At 36.0% G+C, this 20,932-nt stretch overlaps 1 protein-coding gene across 1 annotated transcript in view; it reads right to left on the reverse strand.

Moving 5' to 3' along the window:
• Positions 1-20,932, reverse strand: part of PTPRQ (protein tyrosine phosphatase receptor type Q) — a gene marked incomplete at both ends in the record, with an annotated part of 126,992 nt that overhangs the window by 15,622 nt on the left and 90,438 nt on the right. Inside the window, 11 exons of the mRNA XM_080612896.1 lie at positions 272-353; positions 1,021-1,047; positions 7,631-7,675; positions 8,952-9,080; positions 9,874-9,973; positions 14,545-14,618; positions 15,049-15,271; positions 16,509-16,667; positions 17,232-17,298; positions 17,961-18,205; positions 20,482-20,668. Coding sequence (XP_080469022.1) covers positions 272-353; positions 1,021-1,047; positions 7,631-7,675; positions 8,952-9,080; positions 9,874-9,973; positions 14,545-14,618; positions 15,049-15,271; positions 16,509-16,667; positions 17,232-17,298; positions 17,961-18,205; positions 20,482-20,668 — 1,338 coding nt within the window. The remainder of the gene's footprint in view (positions 1-271; positions 354-1,020; positions 1,048-7,630; positions 7,676-8,951; positions 9,081-9,873; positions 9,974-14,544; positions 14,619-15,048; positions 15,272-16,508; positions 16,668-17,231; positions 17,299-17,960; positions 18,206-20,481; positions 20,669-20,932) is intronic.

Below are 20,932 nucleotides of genomic sequence, written 5' to 3' on the forward strand. Positions count from 1 at the left end.
AGCATAAATGTCTGGTGTTCTTGCAAAGATCAGAGTCTAAAGAAGATCATCTTTTGCTGACACTTAGGTGAATAGTTCTGATCAGGTTGCAATGTAGACTGAAGAATCCAAATCAGTGTAATATTACTTTCTAAACAATCAACCTGGTAATTGGGTATTGATTATCAAGGCCAGAGTCCTTCACGGCCTTGCCTACTTAAAATGGACATGAAATGTGACACATGAAACGACTGAAAGTCTTGCGATGTTGTGACAACTGCTAGCAACATACCGAAAATTCTTCTTGAAACTTTAGGTTGTTGCTTGTGCAAAGCTCTTCAACATGTTGTAGGAAGGATTTCTTGCTTATTGGCCTGAAAGTAATGACAGAAGAATTAGAAACCTGTAGGGAATTTATATGTCATTCTTTTTATTCTTGTTTAACTGCAGTTTACTAATAAACAGTGCTTTTCAGTTCAGTAGAAACTGATACTTAGAGGCAGAAAACTGTGAATTGCTTACAGCATGCTTATTTGGTTTGTTTTCAGTCACTTAAAATAGAAGCATTTTCTCGTGTTGTTTTTCCCCTAACCAAATTCCTAATGTTGCTAATGTTAACAGTACTGTAGGGTTGGATTGTTTTTATAGGTAACGGCATTCCAAGGCAAGGTTTTGACATTAATGGAAATTTGTAAAGTTACCATTGCCTTCTAAAGTACATAATACTTCTTTGTCACATAGAAAGCATTTTATACATTGTGAGATTTTAGACATATAAAATATTGCAGTGACCTCATTCTCATAATGACATGGTTTTTAAACCCTGAGGAGTTTAAGTATCCCTGTATTACTTCCCAAGCTAAAACACAGACATGCAGGCTTCACCCCAGAGAGAGAGAAAGCATTTCTCCAGTTACCATGCAATTAGTCATGCTTTTATGATTTATACGCAGCTTGGAGTTTTTTCCTAATAAACAGAGGAGAGAACCACACATTGAGACTCACCGATGACCACAATATAAAACTCTTTAATCAACTTACTTGAGGGATTTTCTATAACTAAGCAACCTGCAACAGAGATTTTTGTTAAATGTAGCAAGCTGAGAATTAACCAATATTGTGCACATTAATAGGTTTTAGATTAAATACACAAGTAACCGAAGCGCCAAATTCATTTCTCTCATGGATTCAAATACTGTTATACGTCAGGTATCTTGTGTGATTGTCTTGCCTCATTTTTATCTCAGGCATTGGCAGATATTGATATGGTAGTTACAGTTCCTATCAATCTCTTCAGACCATTTTACAGTGCTCTGGGCTCATATGGCCCTGGGAAATCCATACTTCTAGCACACTACTTCATACACATCGATAGGCTTCATTTTATGCTATGTAACCATATTCTTCTTAGGGCCTTTTCAGAGCATAACGATAGGATTCACCTGACTTAATACTGACACCTATTTCTGAGCTAGTCACTCTGAATTCTTTTTATTATCAATGAAGAGAAATAGCTGTGATATTTCTCTCATTTTAAGCAGATATCTAAAATAGGTCACAGATGAATCATGCTACAGGTGTGCTTCTACAGAAGCCAAAGAGCTACGGCTGTTTTCATAAAGATTTTAAAAATGAGTGGCTGTTTTCATGCTCATTTTTACATGTTCACTGCTCTTTTTGGGGCACAGTGATTTTAAATCTGTGCTACTTATTAAATCTTTACCTTGAACCCACAGCAGGTTTCACAAAGATGATACATGAGCATCTATGCCCAGGGGACTTTCAGATGACCTTGAAACTTGGTCATCATCACCTCTGAACCCATTTTAAAAATGTCTCAACAGTATGGATTTAGACACTAAACTTTGGGCACTCATAAGTTTAGACTCACAAAGCTTGTCTAAAGGACCAAGCCAAAAAGTTTGAATTTATATAGTTTATAATATAACTTTCCCCTTCGAAAAAGATAAAAGTATATCTTTATGTGTCTGTCTCTTAATGAATAATACATTCTTACATACAAATATTACAAAACTGATTTTATAATACAAATACAAACATCTACCATTGCCATAATTTTAGTAGAGAGGACAATTTGCCTTAAAAATACTTTGATGTTATTCTTAGATATTTAAATTTTAAATTAAATAATAAAATAGATTAATACAATTGTTGAATTATTTATTATCAAGTATCAGACAAATTAATTTCAAAGCTACTGAAGATGCCTTTCTTGGATGTACTTTGTTATGACAGTTCTCTTCACACAAAGCAAACTGGCTATGAAAGCCTTGGGTCAGTCTCACTGGAGAAGAAGATGTGTAAGAATTCACAGAAATGGGCTCTAATTCAAAGTGACAATGTCCTTTACCAGGAGAAGGAGAAGGAGAGCTTTAGAATGAAAAAAAGACAAAAGATGACAAAGCATGCAGCTCTGTTCAGATTGATCAGACATCTAGACAGTGCTTATCGTATCACTATGTTGTTTGCATTACATGGCAGATGAAACTACCTTCAGTAATAATGGCAACATAATGGCAACATTACAGACCTAAAGTTTACTGAAGAAAAAGTATCATTCAGTATTAATAATAAATAATAATAATTAAAATTTAATATTAACAGTATTAATAGCTGTGCCAGTGTAGTGCACACAAATTTATTTGTCTTTGAGTGAAAAGTAAACTTTTTTACACCTTTTTTTGGGGAAAAAATTATAAGCAGTTTCTGCCAAGAAATTACATTCGTTTTTCCTTTGAATTCACCTACCTTCACCATAGAAAAAAAATATCATCTCCCAGTTGACATCCCAGTAATTTTTTGAATACTTCTGGCTTTCCTCCTCTCAAATTGATAGCAATTAGGGGCTTACTGCACCTAATATGCAGCAAGCAAATGCAGTTTGATCATTAGGGAATAAAAATTATGTCTATGCTGTACAGAAGCAACCTGGGTGTATCATTTGGTGCTTCAGTGTTGAAGGTACATGGAGCCAACAGCAAAGAACAGAGGAGACCAGCACAACTCAAACAGCACCACATACTCAGTATTTCCTTTTTTTACTTTCACTCAAAGCAGGGAAGTAAAGCATTGAGATAGTTCAATGTTCACAGAAACACAATGTTCACTGAAACACAGTGTTCTCCATGTTGCTTTCTAGCTAATTTTTAATATTAATAACAGGTGATTTTTTTTAAGGCATTATCATACAGTATCTTTCACAAGCGCTAACCATTTTTAAAGAAGGCACCTACAGATTGACACTTGAAACTATCTGTGGGCATTTAACTGAAGAACTTGATTTTCAGAATTACTGAACCCACACTTTTGGTGGTAGCAAGTGCACACTGCAATGTCTTGGCAGCTCAGAAAATAAAACAATTTAAATGCTTATGTGAGAAATAATGTCTAACTTGAAGATTGTGGCAAAGATGTTGGCTTTGTTGTGTAAGAATCTTTAGAAGAGATGAATTTCGTATGCTCAGTAAAGACAGCTATGCTCAGTTTCAGCATCCTCAGGCTTCCAAAATTAGTATTTTTTTCCAAGTCTCTTGACTTAGAATATGTAATAATAATCTTACAGTATTTAATCAATGAAAAAAATACTCATCTACCTGTAATCTTGTTCTTCACATTTCCCAGTCTTTTCTATAAAACATAAGCATATATCACTAAATCTTGATAAGCACAATTTAGAATCAGTCCATGAAGTCGCAAATTTCCCTATTTCAGCTGGACAATTCCAGATTCCTGCTTGTCTGACTTTGAAACTAGGAAAGAAAAACATTCCCTAAGATAAAGAACACTTTATTGCCTTAAATCTGATTTTCTTTTAAAACAGTGTATTGTTTCATGTGTGGGATTTTTTTGAAGTCTATCAAAAATCTGAATCCCACTCAGATTACTTATGATAGAGCTAGAAAGAAGCCATTTATTTGTGTTGGCAGTGGTAACTGAAGACCATATTGTCACACAGACTCAGCTTTCTCTCTGGGTCAATCATCTGAAATCCACAGGGAATTAAAACTTCATCCAAATAGAAAACAACAGAAATGAGTATGTAGGCAAAAGGCTTAACTCATAAGCACCACTGACACTTCCTAGGACCAACGGAGGAACTAATTTTTAGCAAGTTAATTGAAAGCAATATGGAGCTTAACCCTTCCTAAATATTAAAAGTCTAAGGAAAGAGAACACATGGTCATTTCTGCCATTGTACCAGGACACGTACATTCATAAACCTTGTACTCCTGGGATACAAAGCTCAGGAAGCCTATTTTTGATAGTTGATTACTAAAGGGAAACTTGTTGAAGAAAAAGGCAAAGCAGGAGCTATGCCTATCCCCACCTAAAGAAAGAAGAAACAGGCTGGTCTAGAGAAAACAATGTGTGTGTAGAAGTGTTACTTTGAATACAGACACCTACTGAATGTACAATATATAGGCGAGATCAGACAATAATTTTATATGCAATACTTCTCCATGAAGAGCTCTAATTACCTGGTGTTTGCAAGGGTTACAGTGTCTCTAATTCAGAAATATTTCTTCTGAATCTCTGCCCCATTTGCTTGACAAGCTGTTTCACACAGAATGAAACAAAAGCCTCAAAGCATCCACTACAAGGTGCAACTTCTCAAGAAAAGATTTTGAGAAATGGATACCCACACGGCTTTATCCTTTCTGCAGAAACCACTGCAAAAGGAGGGTGCCAGAGAAGTTGTCCCCTAGGTGAGCACCCAGAACGAGTTCGCAGTCACTCACCAAACCTGGTGCACCCTGAAAATTTAAAGACAGAATCTATTAACAGCAGATGAGTGTCTGCTTGGAAACGTGACTTGCAAACCCTATGGACATGTTACAAAAAGTGATGAAAGGCCACAGTATTCATATATTCATTGTTCTTAATGAACCAATGTTTAATTCTATTTAGACTGATGGGGTATGTATGTTTTAAACAAGGGTTGTTCTTTTTGTTATTGCCTATTTCATATCAGCTCCATCATCATGGAGATCAACATATGTCCAAACATTCAAAGTTAGCATTTGGCTTCATAAAGCAGGTCTTGTCTTCCATCTAATTCAGTAGAACTTAATTCCCTGCATGCTCTCTGAAACTACATCCTATTAATTGATTGCCTAACAAAGACTTGATGAAAGATGGTGTATATGTACAAGCTAGTATTAGTATTTTTCCAACACTGAAGCTTTTAAAGTAAATTATATTCTCATGACCATTATTTTAAGAAATTTCCTGGGAACTAGGATCTGCCATGAATTCCCTAATTTGAAAAAAAGTTGACCCCAAAAAGGTTTCAAAATTGTCAAAATGAGATATTTGGTGCTTTTACATTTGATATTTTTTCTACTTAAACTGACTTTTGTAATGCAAAATAATTAATACTAAAAAAGTCATAAAAATGTGTGAAAGAAAATGTTTTATCAAAACCTACATTGAACGTTTGCTGAGTTTAGGTTCATTGAACTTTTCAAGCTGTTGAACTTTTGATCTGCTAAGAATGATAAAAAATATTTCAAGTCATATTCTTACAGAACAGAAAAAACCCTTTTCTACTTCTTTTTATTTCTCATGTGATACCAGCTGCACAAATTTTCTGAGAATATGAGCCAAGATGATAGGCCGTAATCCACTAAGTACGAGAGCATGTCTGAAGAGACAGTATATGAGAGAAAGTCAAGAAGGATCTCATGGAGCAGGCTAGAGTATCTTGATTGTGTCAATGAACTGTGTCAGCTACAGGCCCATCCCTTTACTGATTTATATAGCTAACATGATAAATAATACACTGGCTGAAAAATGACAAAACCCTCACTTCCAAACCAGCTCCTTCAAATGAGCACTGAATGGGATGATTAGTAGGTAAAGAAAAAAATCTCTCCTGTTTTTTTATCACCTTAGATTTTCATAGGAACTCCCCATCACACTCTCAGGGTAGAAAGTATACCTAGTTGGACCAGATTTCAGGTGACTTATTGCTATCCAGGAAATCCAAACAAGCTAGCCCAGAAAAGGATTCTGCCCATCTATGTTTTACTCATGGAATTACAAGATGCTATGAACTGAAACCAGCATTCTGCAACATAGCACTCTTTGCAAACACAGCTGAGACAGTATAGCACAGATGTACAGCAGTATGTTATGCAGATGCAGTGATGCACAGTCCTTTTCCACTGTAGTCATCAACATGTAATACAATAATTTAACATGCTGTTGTCACTGCTTTAACCACAAATCATGAAAATGATAAGGACAACACAAGAACTGGGACTGTGATTGACTTTTACATAGCTATTCCCCAAAGGCATCAGGTACAAGAGTTTCTTTGTAGTGTAACTTTGGAAGTCTGAAAAAAGGGAGCAAAAATATTAGACATTAGGTTTTGCATTAAGCTGCCTTTGTGCTTGCTGACATGCTTTTGCCATGCTTCTTGGTACAACTCATCATGATTAGGAAGGATGTATCTATATGAAAGACAGCTTTAGAGACCCCTAAAAAGTCTTTTTTGGTCACTGACTTTACCAGTATAGAATCTTCCATGTATTGAAACATTCTTTAAAGCTTACAAAAAAGCTGCAATAAAGTAAAAAATTTTGAGCACATGATGGATATCCTGTCCCTCGTTACTACATGCATGTTATCTAGCAGCGTCCCACAGTACATTTATTGACTTCTAGTTGAAAATACAGCATGAATCCTGTCCTGAGGAACTCCGTTTGTTAGTGCCTGCATTTCAAACTTCATCAATGTGTTTTAATGTCCAACAAGGGACCTGGGCAAGGAGCCTGCTGTAGCTTCAATGCTGCTACTGTTTGAAAAATAATAATCCAAAATTTAACAGCTGCATCATGTACCTTACGTGACTGGCAGAAGAAGAGAGTCTTTCATTTTGGCCATTAAAGGAGTGAGGAAGGAGGAAAGATTAAAATACAGGTGGAAGGACATGACAAATTGCAAAACAAAATGTGAGACTGGCTCTAAAATAAGAGTGATGTAACTAAAACTCGCTGTTCAGAAAAGGCCTTGCTGTGCATAAATCACCAACTGAATGTAAACTATGCAAGTATGAAATATTATAGTTTTCAATTCCCCTGTAGAGTTTGAGACTGTACAAATCTAAACTACACATAATTTAGCCAGAAAAGTGGCAGAATAGTACTCTGCAACTGATAAAAGTATGTGACTGTGTGGATATGTTGCTGAGATTGAAGTGGCATAGTACAAAACAGCTGCAGTGTAAGTGGGTACAAAAAGCAGTTGAAGGGAAAGATAACTTCTCTTAATTATATACATTCTAACTGCTAACTGCTGAAGGAAAGAAACAACATGTTTCTTATGTCACATTTGCATTACATTTTCTTCAAATATAGGTTGTATATATCAGTGCTATATTGTCATAATGATGTCCATGTAAAAATTACCCCAATTTATTTCAAAATAGTTGAGAAACTGTTGTACCTTAACATCAGGAACTAAAAATAACATGATTTTATGATGACAAATACCACTCTTATTAGTATAGCTGCAAAGATGACATTTCAATGAACTATATAATTGAAAGTAGCATGGTAGCACACAAGTTAAGAGAACACAATGGAAAACACACCATGTTGCTTCAATAATACAAAGAACTTACTGGATGACAAATATCTCCTTGCGTCTAAAGAAAAATGAAGAGTATCTGGAAGTAAAATCCATTAACACTTTAGTATATAAACAAAATTAGTACCATTCTTATTCAGCTAACAGTTTGGAAACAAGGCCATTTTGAAGATCCACCAAGATTATTTATGAGTCACAGTTATCACAGTGCATTGGCAATGGCTCTTTCTTCAGAGAATACTTTCCACTGTTATTAGAAAACATAACAATGCTATCTGAATGACATGTGCCCCACACAGAACATACCACAGCCATTATGTAGATGATTTCCAGATGATTCTTAGTATGTTTTCTCATCTGTTACAAGCAGCCATTCCTGTGTGCACTATTTTGAACAGGTTTGTACATGCAATCAACTTACTCTGTACCACACACATAGACATATACACACTCAAACAAAACGGGTCAACAGCTACAACCTTTCATCTTCCAGCTATTCCTAGTCTGCAACAGTAGGATGCCTGACTGCTAGGGCAAGACTATTTTAGGCTTCTCATCTTTAAGGAGACTGCCTACCACAGTGTTTCATCTCTGACACAGCAGGGAAAATACAGGCAGGTAAAGAATGTTCACCAAACATTTCTAACTCGGATGTCATATATTATTGTGAATCATTATCGCATTTATTTGGTGAATAATATCCATTTTTCTGGCAGTCAGAAAGAGCTCTTTTCCTTCTGATAAATACCTGACAAGATTCTTTGTCGGACAGAAAATATGAATAGCCTGGAATTGCTGCACACACCTTAAATGAGTAGATGTCAGGATAGGTAGTGTGCCGAGGCCATAGAAACCCAGATATTATGCAAATTCCCTTATGGAAAAAAACCCCAACCCCAAGCTAAACAAAAAAACCCAAGAAGAAGAAAACACTCTGTGCTTTCTGAACATCAATTAAACAATGGCAGATTTGTTCCTGAATTAGTTAATTGTGAATTCTGGGAATTTGACTCTCAAAATTCATATGGAGGTTTGCGCCTACACAAAATACTGAGCAATCGAAAAAAACTCAGAAATTCTGCATGTTTAAAAATATGTAGCCCTCTTTTTGGTAATACAATTAAACAGTGATTTGCACTTAGATCTTTATCTTGTAGTAAAAAGAGCTGAAGATTAAGTGATTCTCTAAAAGCTAGTGAGAAGTGTCTTGAGGATGGAGGTCATTCTTTGAAAGAGGATCTCAGTGACCTGTGTAAATAAAGAACACCACAAACACTTCCAAACAAGCAAAGGTCAGAAAGGGGTCATGGCTACAGCCCCTTTGGACTACTATTTTGCCTAAGGAGTACGCTTACCGTGTAAATCTCTCATCCTTCAGCTCCAGGTCTGCCACTGTGATCAACTGATCCAGTTTGAACTTAGTGTCAATAATTTCAGCATCTCGTGGGGAGTATGTGCCTCCCTCTTTTTGCTTTTGCCGAATTCTGAACAGAAAAAAAATGGTGAAAAATAAACATGCAAAAGATTTAAGGACACATACGTCAATACTTTGATTAGTCAGGCTGAAACTGAAAACTGCTTGTCAGCAATCCTTCCCTGGCCTTTATTCTGCTGTCCCTTCCAACAGTGTAATTTAGGCAAATCCACAGTCACATTGTCTAAAATTCATACGGAAAGAATCTAGACTATACATTCTTAGTTTTGCTACATAAATTCTTTGGCAATGCCTGAATGATGCAGCTGAGGAAGAACAGAACTTCTGATTAATGAGCTGACAACATCATTTATGCAGTACCCAATCTGCTTCTTTACATAGACATTTTGATCATAATTTGAATTAAAATCCAATTTTTCTTTCATATGTGAGACTTCAAAGTATTTAACTGATAAATTTATTAGTAAGACAGAAAACAAAGCTTAGAGTATTTACTTCATATCAAACTGTCAATAGTGTTAGCCATCATGTTAACTTCAGCCACCTGACATGCTAATCTGTATCCTCAAGTCAATAGAGAAGTGGCTCTAAAAGGGTAAGATAGGCTACTGCTCCAATTTACCCTCTGGAGAAATTGATTTTTCTCTTTCATCTATGGAGATACTCTCACTAGACTAAAGCCTTTGTGAATCCCTCCCTATGTCTCTACATGAAAGACAACAACAAAAAGCAATGCATTTTGAAATGACAGGTTGGATCCATTTATAGGATTGCTTGAACTCTTCTTCAAAACATTTCTGAATGCTTGCAAACATGTTATGGTGAGGATATATAGATCTCACCTTGCAAAGGCATATACTGCAGCTACCAAAAGAAAAACTGAAAGTATACACAAAGTAACAGCGAGGATAACCTCTACAGATCTTCCTGACATTCCTTCACCTGCAACAGAAAGTGAAAATTTAGTATTTCATAGACCCATTAAATATTTTACATTTCTGACAGGGTGAAATCAGGGAGCAATGAGAGACTTTTCTCTCTGTACAACTGCATCCATTTTGTGTCATTAGAAGTGCTGCTTGGGAAAGAAAAATGTAACAAAACCAGAAACAATTTATGTAATGCTAATAGTATATGTTTACAGCCATGTGTATGTCTATACCCTAGTGCTTTTCAGTTTTACCTGTTAAACAGGTGAAGGTAGGTCTATAGTGCAGTAACATCAGTCTGAACACTAGCCTGAGCTGAGCTCAGCTCCTACTTCAGCTCAAAGAGACTGCTCTAACAGGAGTAATTAAACTCCAGAAGTGGAAAAGGAAGAGCCACAACTCTAAAGAGCGGAGCCATCACTCACTGTAAGGTAAGAACAATTTAGGCTAGAGAAAGAGAATAGAAAAGCATGTCTATAAAAAAATATTGCAAGGAGAAAAGGAATGGAAACGTCCCTTCCACTCATTGCTCTGTGTGATAAGGCCCAAATACTAGCAATGCTGAAGAAGAGTAGAAAAATCTCCAGAGAAGCCTCTAGAAAAGTTATATCTATCTATCTATCTATCCATCTAAACAGTAAAGTCAATGATAAACCCTACAGTTAACATCAGTCCAAACATTGCCAATGCTATTAAACAAAACAGTGCTGGCAGAATACCCACCAATAATACAAAAATAACTTTCTCCTACTTCTTTGCAACAGGGAAGGACTGTACATGTCTGTAGAGAAGATCAAGGGTGAGGAAAAGAAGACAAACCAGAAGACATTATGTTGTGTAATTCTGAGAAGCTACAACTCAGTACATGGTGATAACAAACTCCAATACCAGAATATCATAAAGTAGGTTTCTATGCAAAAGGCAGTGTCAGAAAACCTCATTTTGATTATTTCCTGTCTCATCAGCTGTGTATTTCACATGGAAAAAGTCTACACTTACACAGGACTACCAGCTGTCTCACAATGATTTGCCAAACTAGTTATTAGAGTTTATGAAAAGGTTATAAACTGCCTTGATGTATTAGAAGTTTAAATGGTATTTGTCACCACATTTTAATTATCTCATGGAAAAATCTTGACCTTTCATTGTAGTATGGATGTTACATTTGCAATGTCAGTCATGGTTTATGAGGAAGAAACTCCACTTCTCCAGCTCAAGAGGAGAGCTGTGATACTCCAAGTATGGTTGAGTGGGAGCACCAAATTAAAATGTATCCTTCACTATAATTAAAAAATCATTATTGCAGCTGTGCATTCCAGTAATTTCTGCTTCAGTGTTCCTCCCTAGCAAAATTCTTATTGTTTAACAAGAGCATCTGATGTCTGTCACAGAGAACTCTCTCACAAGTTTTCCATATTCTTTCTCTGCTTCAGGCATATTTAACATGTAGTATTAAATTGCACAGACAGAAGGTTAGCTTTCTGGTTTCCCAGATCTACCTATTCTATAAGTAGACTTAGGAACCAAAATAATGTAAAATTCAAATTAGCATTTTATCTACTAAATGAAAGTGTAATGTTGGAAAAGCACAAATTTCAGTGATTGTTACAGAGGAAGACAACTGATTTATAATTAAATTGCAATACTGATTTCAGGCAGCACAAATTTCTTCTGAAAAGAAGGTTACAGGTGAAATAGAAGTAATTGGTCACAAAGATACCTAAGAGCTACTGATCTTTCTGATATATTTTCTAGGTTATACTTCTAGAGCAAGTCTGAAGTTCGTATAACCAGAGCATGTTCTATAAGGAAACACTTGGGCGAGTTTCTTCAGGTTATGTATCTTGAGAGAAAATGCATCTTATGATATATCAATTTGATGTTATTTCACAACACCTGTAAGAATGTATAGAAGAAACTTCTACTTATCTTTTCCCCTTGTTTTGTTTCTTGCAGGACAGGCTCAGAAATTTAGAAGTTAAGGCCAGACAAGAGTTTTCTTTACTGCCCATTTTAAAAGCAGTGCTTGACATTAAATTTTAGCACAGAAGGCGCTGGATGGGTATGAGGAGCTATGGATACCTGAGGAATTTATCCGGTCTATCTTTTTTCCTATGACATTTTGCTCAGCATAGAAAGAGATCTGCTTCTTTATGATCTATACCAAAGGCAACAATACAGAAGTGAATGAATTGCACTCTCTGCCATTAAAGCATGACTTCCTTAAGCATTACAGACTTTTCTGTTAGAAACGAGAAAGTTGCCCAGAGGACTGGCTAGAATTGGACTCATTTCCAATAAACTTGTTTTCCCTGATTGGACATGCTGTCTTTCCCATAGTGGGCAAACTATTTGCTTCATTGGCTTAAAACTTTTATACTCAGAACACATAGAGACAACTTTTGTGTTGCACTTTTCAAAACATTCAGGGTAAGAGAAATAGTGCCAGAACCTTTCAGAATATTCAGGTAGTGAATTAGCATTTCAGGATCTTCAGTATCAGATCACATAACGAATTTCTAACATGTATCAGATGAATAAGGGAGCTCATATCACAGAAGACGAATGCCAACTGAAAAATATGTGCCCACTAAAATTCTTCTGGGTATTCATCCAGTTGTCTTGGGATCCCTTTTCAGAAAGTCAGGGCTCATGGTTAGATAAGTAAGTTTTGGCTTCCCAATATATTCAAAGAACTTACAAATCTTCCTACGATCTGCCACAAGCCTTCAATATTGCCATGGAGGAATACTGGATTTGAGACCCCATAACAGCTGGTCTATTGGCCAGTGACATCAGAACCAAAGGGATTCTATTAGATGATATCAATTTATTAATTAATATGGAGCTTTGTCTGTATCTAAAGGATGAAGAGCTAAAGAGTCATGTCCTCTGAGCTGCTAGTAGAAGGAATGACCTGCAGCCAAAAGTTTTCCTATGCTAGGGTTACTGGAATAGAGTCACAGAATCATAGAGTCATTTAGGTTGGAAAAGACGTTTAAGATTATTATCTAAGATAATAATTAATAATAATTTTTATTTATTTATAATATAAATTATATATAATAAATAATAATAAATTAATAATAATTATTAATAATATATTATTATTAATATAATATATTAATAAATAATATAATATAAATTATATATAATATAAATATATATAAATAATATAAATTTATAATATAAATTTATTTATTTTATTTATAATTATTAATAATAATTAAGATTATTATCCAGCTGTTAACCTAGCACTGCCAAGTCCACCACTAAACCATGTCCTAAAGTGGCTCATCTACATGTCTTTTAAATACCTCCAGGGATGGCAATAACCACCCCTGCAGCCTGTTCCAATGCTTGACAACCCTTTCAGGGAAAAAAGTGTTCCTAATAACCAATCTATCCCTCCCCTGGTGCAACTTGAGGTAATTTCCTCTTGTCTCATTGCTTGTTATTTGCGAAAAGAGACCAACACCCCACTATAACCTCCTTTCAGGTAGTTGTAAAGAGCGATAAGGTCTCCCTGCGCCTCCTTTTCTTCAGGCCAAACAACCCCAGTTCTCTCAGCTGCTCCTCATCAAACTTGTGCTCTAGACCCTTCATCAGCTTCATTGCCCTTCTCTGGACCCATCCCAACACCTCAGTGTTTTTCCTGTAGTGACAGGCCCAAAACAAAACAAGATTTGAGGTGCAGCCTCACCAGTGTTGAGTACAAAGGGACAGGCACTTCCCTTGTCTTGGTGGCCATACTATTTCTGACAAAAGCCAGGATGCTCTTGGCCTTCTTGGCCACCTGGGCACAATCTCGCTCATGTTCAGGTCCTTTTCCTTCTGGCAGCTTTCCAGCCACTATTCCTCAAGCCTGGAGCATTGCATGGGGTTGTTGTGACCCAAGTGTAGGATCTGACACTTTGCCTTGTTGAGCCTCATGCCACTGGCCACAGCCCATTGATCCAGCCTGCCCAGATCCCTATATAAAGCCTTCCTATCCTCAAGCAGATCAACAGTCCCACCCAACTTGGTGTCATCTGTAAACTTACTGAGGGTGCACTAGATCCCCTTGTCCAGATCAGTGATAAAGATGTTAAACAGAACTGGCCCCAGTACTGAACCCTGGGGAACACCACTTGTGACCAGTTGGCAACTGGATTTAACTCCATTCACCAGCACTCTTTGGGACTGGCCATCCAGTCAGCTTTTTACCCAGCAAAGTGTACGCAGTAATAGCTCTACATCCAACACGAAGGAAAACTACACAAACAGTAGCGCTTCTGGTAGTTCACCAAGCAAGATGAGATATACTGGCAAAATGGTATTTTTATGGTGTAACTGAATCTCTTCTAATAAACTTTGTCAACACTGCTTCTTCATTTAAGAGTCCAGGCTGAGGTGAGACCTCCTGACAACCTCAAAAAGACATACAAGGGAATGGCTAAGTTTCCTTGGCCATTCTGCTTGAGCTAGGTCCAACAAAAACAGAGATTATTTACCTTAGGGAAACTACTGCATTAAAAAGAAATATGGAATTGTCTAGATTCTTTGGAAACAGAGAAATACTTTGGTAAATTACACTCTTCTTACCTAATGTTTTGACAGGGTCAGAATAGTCAGAATCTGTAAACTGTCCTTTAACATTAGTTGCTCTGAATTTAAATCTGTGAAATAAACCCAAGAAAAATAATGAAAGAAAAGTTTATGTTAGCTTTATTTAATTTCACTTAGAAACTAAAAGCCATTTTCAGTTTTAGTATAACATAAGCTGGAATCATTATTCACCTGCTAAAGAGACATGACAGGCATCAATGACTCAGTGTCAACAGATCTTAAATGTATAATCAAACTATAGATTACTTATCTTGAGTTTATTTATTTTAAGAACATGGTAAGCATCTATTGGTACCTGAAACATTTTAAAAAAATTGTCTCCCATGTTCATGCTCAGCCAAAAAATTTAAAATCAGAGATCATGAAAGTCACTTCAATCTCCACCTTTTCATAATTGAACTACACATTTTGTATGTTTTTATAAATGCATATTTCACTTAAATCTTTCTCTGGGACAAACATAGAGACAAATGTACTTACAGGTACTGCTTTCTTGGTTTCAGTGGGCCATTACATATTTTGTTTTGACTACCTGATATCATACAGGTAGTATCAGCACCTATGACATATATCTCTTCTTTGTCACTCAGATCTTCTTTTCCTTCTATACATGGTGGGTTTGGAAAGCCTTCATTTGTAAAATATGGCCTTGGTCTGTTGAAGTAGGCATCATACCACTTAGTAACATTCCCATCATGCTGAGCTATTGTCAAGAAAAGGAATAATCAGATACAATTTGCATTCTAACCAGACTTATTTAAAGAAATTTAGTAGGAAACTGATATTTTAAGAGCTATCAGTGCTATTTACACAACCAAGTCTATAAATGTATTTGCAATTGAACCCAAATTTCCTTATTATCAACACTATCTACATGTTGTTGACTCAGAGCAAGTCAACTAGAAAATTCCAGGGGCAGTCTCGTAGATGACCTCTGCTCGTAGAGGATATCTCTTGTACAAAACTTTGAAACTGAGCATAGATAGTAAAGACAGTAAAAAATGCTTGCTCTGAAGACAGTGAAGACTGCTTCATAAACAAAATTACTATATTACCATAAGTGAACAGTACCCAGCAACTCAGAAGAAAAATCTTTAAAATGTTGTTTAACATGGTATTTGCATATCAATCAGCTCAAGAGAAATTTCTCAGCAATAGCTACTAAGTAAATGCCTGTAGGATCAGTGCTAAAGTGCAAAATTCAGAAAAAGGTGAGAGACTTAATGTGCATTCACTTAATATGGATGCTTTACTTCTATACTTTGAAAGCAAGCAAACCAAATTAATTAAATACCTGGAATTTGTCCTTATTAGGTAAAGTAACCCTCACTATATGACGTCCTATCATGAAACTCCAACTCACATTGGTGGGCAATCACTCAAAAGAGTATTCTGGCATTGTTCTTGTGCTTATCAGTCTGTACAAGGAAATACACATTCTAACCCACAGTCTACAGAAGGGATTTATATAAGTCCCTCTGCCCTGTTATGAAATGGAAACATCAACTGCACATGACTGCAGTTGATATTTTACATTTACAGGCAACACTAATAGCAACAGAAGAATAACCTTGTAATAAAATGTTTCAGATTTATTTATCTTTCAAAAATGTCAAATGTATTTTTTTTTTTCCCAAGGAAATTGGAAATAAAGAGATGTAATGAAAACAATAGGCCCAGAATAACATTGGTGACTTAAAACAGCATGGATGACTCTTACTTGGCAAGCATTCTCAAAATCCAGTACTCAGCCCACAGGTCTTGTGAAAAAGCTTTGCTCTAAGTACTGTTGCCACAGCTAAAGTGACTTTGTTTACTGTTTTCTAACGTGAAATTACTGAGACCCAAGAAAAGAAATACAAGAGAAAAGACAAACAGCCTGAAGGTAAAGAAATAAAAATCCTTGAAAACAGATTTCAAGAGAACTTATAAAATTCCACCTCCGGCTTCCACAACAAGAACTTGAATCTTCTTGATAGGGCCATGATCATCACTGTAATAACATACTGGCATTCTGATTGTCATTGTTGTATCTGTGACGAGTAATGCCCCATTGGTGTCATAAACTGGTGCTGGCTTCTTTTTAGGTCGTGGCGGTTCTGTTTTTAAACAAAGATATACCACAGAGTTTTGTTCAGGCACATAGCTGTGTTATGCAAGACAAATCTTCAGCATATTTTCAGGACAACCTAATGTCCTGCTTAATGCCTTAAGCCTCTACAACCTGTGTTCTGATAAATGACTCTTCATACCAGTTTTCCATTCAAAGAGAAAACAATACAAAGATTGAGTCTTAGTTTTTCAACAGATTTCAATCAATGACTATTTATTTCCACAACTGTGACACTGTATACTTAGCAATAACTCTGCAATATTCTTCTACGCTGTTCGCTGATGGTAACTAAAATACTGAAGTTAACATGATTGTTTCACCGAGTCTGCACATGGTTTACAGTATCATATAGATACAAATAGCATACGATCAGTGATAGGGAGCAAAACTGAGCACTGCAATAAAAGTCTATTAGTTCTATTTTCCCGTTCCTACATTATGCAGCCTCTATATAATAGACAAAGGCACACAGCTGTACAGTCATAGGTAGAAAAGCAATTTATTCAGTATTTATAAAGATTTCAGCTAAAGGATACTTTATGAGACATACCTTTGATATCCATGGTTATTTTCAATTGAATTTTTGGCCCTGCACCAGCACCGTTAATTGCATATACCTTAAAAAAACCAAACACTTTCTAAAATTAGTATTTGTAATAGCTTCAATGTGGCCAAATCTGGATATATTTGAACCAACAATGAATGGTGAAACACTCTTCTTGTCATTCATACTTTGCTAGAACTTACTCCGTATTTATTTACAATCCTAAGTACAGTAACACTTCATTGCTTGTAATGTAGCTCTTACTAAAAGGAGAAAAACAAGCCCACTTAAAACAGTTTTGTTGCCTCCTCTCATGTCCTAGTTTCTGATTATTTGAAGGGACTTCATGCACATACTTCTAGCAAGCTCCCCTTGCAGAACTGGACCTTTCATCTGAGCCAAATGAATAATGCTAGTAGTGGAATGAAGGGACAAATTTAGTCTTGTACTTGCATGAATATGTCACAGGTTGCTTTGCTAGCACATGAACTGGTGATCCAGAGTACAAAGCTAACCACTGATGATGTGTCTTGCTCCCACTCACTCACTCTGTCCTCTACATTGCTCCCCTCATTCCTCAGACTTGTCTCTCTTCACATGTCAGCTAACACATGCCAGCTTCATGCCCCAGCTAACACTATGAAAATCTTGTATTTAGCCTAGGTTTTAGCTCCCTATTCAGACTAATTTCTCACTCTGAGAGAAAAAATCCACAGAAAAAGTATCAGTTCTTACGCTGACATTATAGGTATGTCCTCCTTTTAGTCCTTCGATCATGGCAGTGACTGATTGATCTGTTTTATCAATCACACTAAGGTTGTGGATCTGGATGGCAGCAGGGTCATCTTCATTGTAAACCATAGCTTGATACACCTGAATATTTCCATTTGGTTCAGATGGTGGCACAAATGTTACTTGGAACTTTGTTACTTCATCTGGTATCTTCTGAAACGTTATGTTGTTAGGTGGATCTTCAGGCACTGAAATAAATATTTCAATGAATTACATAATCAGTTTACTACTATTACAATTAGAGTAAAACCTGAAAAATTACAAATTATATTTTTGCATATCACTATTATTTTATTGGTATTCTCTGTTTTTATTAAAAATATCTCAAATACTTATTACACATATAAATATTTATAAAAACAATAACAAGCTAAATAGTGAAATCCTACTCTTAGTGATAGCATTTAATGACAGAAATATAAAAAATAATTATTAAATAACCCTCAGCAGTCTCTACGCAGAGAAGTTTCTTGTTTTCTACTCAGAAAGCCTAAAGGCATCATTATACCTTGAAATACATCCGGGGTAAACAAATCCTTGCACTGGTTGACAAGCAAGAAGCAAGTGTTAGTCTTGAATATCCTTTTGTGAAAGCCCTCTGTCAACAGCAAGCTCCCTCCCAACATACAAACAAACCACAATGCTCTTGAGAGTCTTTGCTTATCACAGCTAACTCCAGGAAAAAACTTTCCACTAGCTGATGCCTAGACACAAACACAACACACATTTTTCCCAAAGACAGTTTTTGTCAAACACTTATTCCAGTAGCCTATTCTCAGGACAGCAAAGGTATAAATCACTTTCCCAATACCCCTATCTGAAAGAAAAGGCTGTAACATTCTTTCTAGTCAGCTAAATTATTTATTGCTCTACCTGAGCAGACAAGTATGTAGCGTGACCTTTAAATAGTGAAATCAAGAAACTGAAGGTAAACACATTCCCTCAGCCATGGATTTAAATGCAGTTGTCTTTTTTTTTTTTCCATTTTTTTTTTACACCAGCCAACTAATGCTTACTCAGGCTTCCCTGGAGTAAGTCTGTGTAAACTGGTCCTAACTCAGCATTATGCTAAATTGTACAAACCAAATGAGACAAGAAGATATGGAAAAAATAACTGTTCCTCTCTAAAGTTACTGCACCTCCTAATGTATCACATTTTTATATAAGAGAATGGGCTACCAAAAAAGATAGTTTGCAAGACAGACCTGGCTACCACCTGATTCAATATTCATTCATTTTTCCACAGTAAAGGGCCATATCAGCCCCTATGGATATAAACAGGCCATGAAATTCTTAGAATGTAATGTATTAAAGGCATTAGAGAGAAAAATATATATACACACACACACTCATACCATTACGGACATCAGATTTTCATACATTAAAGGAAAGACAAGTAATAAATACAATCATTGTGTAGTTTGTCTAGATTTGAAATTAAACTGAGTATAAAGCTGAAAAAGCTGACCTCACTAGAGATAAGGCAATTGTAGTTTTTACCCTGTTGATAATTAGTTTGAATTAAACAAAATTTCAGCATCTTTTCAGAAAATACTTTTTTGCTGTTTGGCATGTTTGTTTGTTTAAATATCCTCAATGAACAATTCAAAAGGGTCTTTTCCAACCCTAACTATTCTATGATTCTGTGAGAGCAGCAAAGATATTAGACAGAGCATAACCAGGGACTATATATATGTAAAGCTAGGACTGTATCTTCCTCATGTACATATGTTTATATACACTTAAGCAAATGCTATCTACTTTTCTGTAACACAGCCTCTCAGTGTCATGAAGTCCTTACACAGTTCCTCACTCTCATCTCTCAGTTTTATTTCTCTGAGTAACTTAACAGCACCAGCAGCTTTTGTCACCTTAGTATCCACCTCACTCTCCAGATTGTTTTGAATCTGTGGAACAGCTGACTTGAGCACAGATCCCTGTGGGCCTTCACTAGCAACCTCCTTCCAATGTGAATACACAGATCATGTCCTCAAGTCAGTACAGGTACCATTTATAAATGGTAGGATTCACTTCACTTATTTTTTTATGTTGAAATTTTGCATTGAGACCAAAGACATCGTATGGAGTTTTCAATACTCTCTTAAGGAAACAGTCACCTCCACAGGGGGAGTCATCCTTTCCTAATACAGATATACACACATGTTAATACAGATAGGACCTCTCTTCATTGACATTGATTGCAGAAGTAATATAGATGGCTGTATTCCATTCATCCATATTCATGGGAAGCAAATTAAGATCTCTGCATTACTAAGGGTAAATCTTAGTATTTAGCACCACCACATTTTTTTGTTGACTGTCACCTTTTTAAGTGTTAAAGAAAAAATACTGTGAGAACATATCTGTATTAAAAGTGCACCACGTGTTCAAAACTCTCATTTATTTGCCAGATGAAAAAAACCCTGCAAAGTTTAATTCATGCAAAGTAAAGAAAAATACAAACCTGCTTCAAAAGTGGAGACGATTACTGGAGAACTAGCCTTGCCTTCAAGGAGTGCAGCATTAATATCCCCGGTAAAGGCTATAATTACTACAGAATATCTTGTAAATGCTTTTAAATCAGAAATTTCTAAGACTTTACTCTCATCATTTGTCTTCAGAAATTGAGCTTTATAATTGTTATTATCTACCTGTAAAATAATAATAAAAAATATTTCAAGACTTGAAGCAGTCAAAAGCAGGATATTGCTATTAGAACACTTCATTTAACTTTTATCTTTCAATTTTTCTAACCATTTGTATAGAAGGATTCACAAATATACTCTAGCTACCAAGATTAAAAATTTGCACAGGGGAGTACACTCACATCTCACCCATGTGTTCCCTCTCTAGCACTTCATGTAGTTAGGATTAAGGAAAAGGGCTGCCTGTTTGGTGTTGTCTTCCACCAAACA

Source organism: Psittacula echo, assembly GCF_963264785.1.
Source record: "Psittacula echo genome assembly, chromosome: 1".
In the NCBI taxonomy this organism is placed as follows: Eukaryota; Metazoa; Chordata; class Aves; order Psittaciformes; family Psittacidae; genus Psittacula; species Psittacula echo.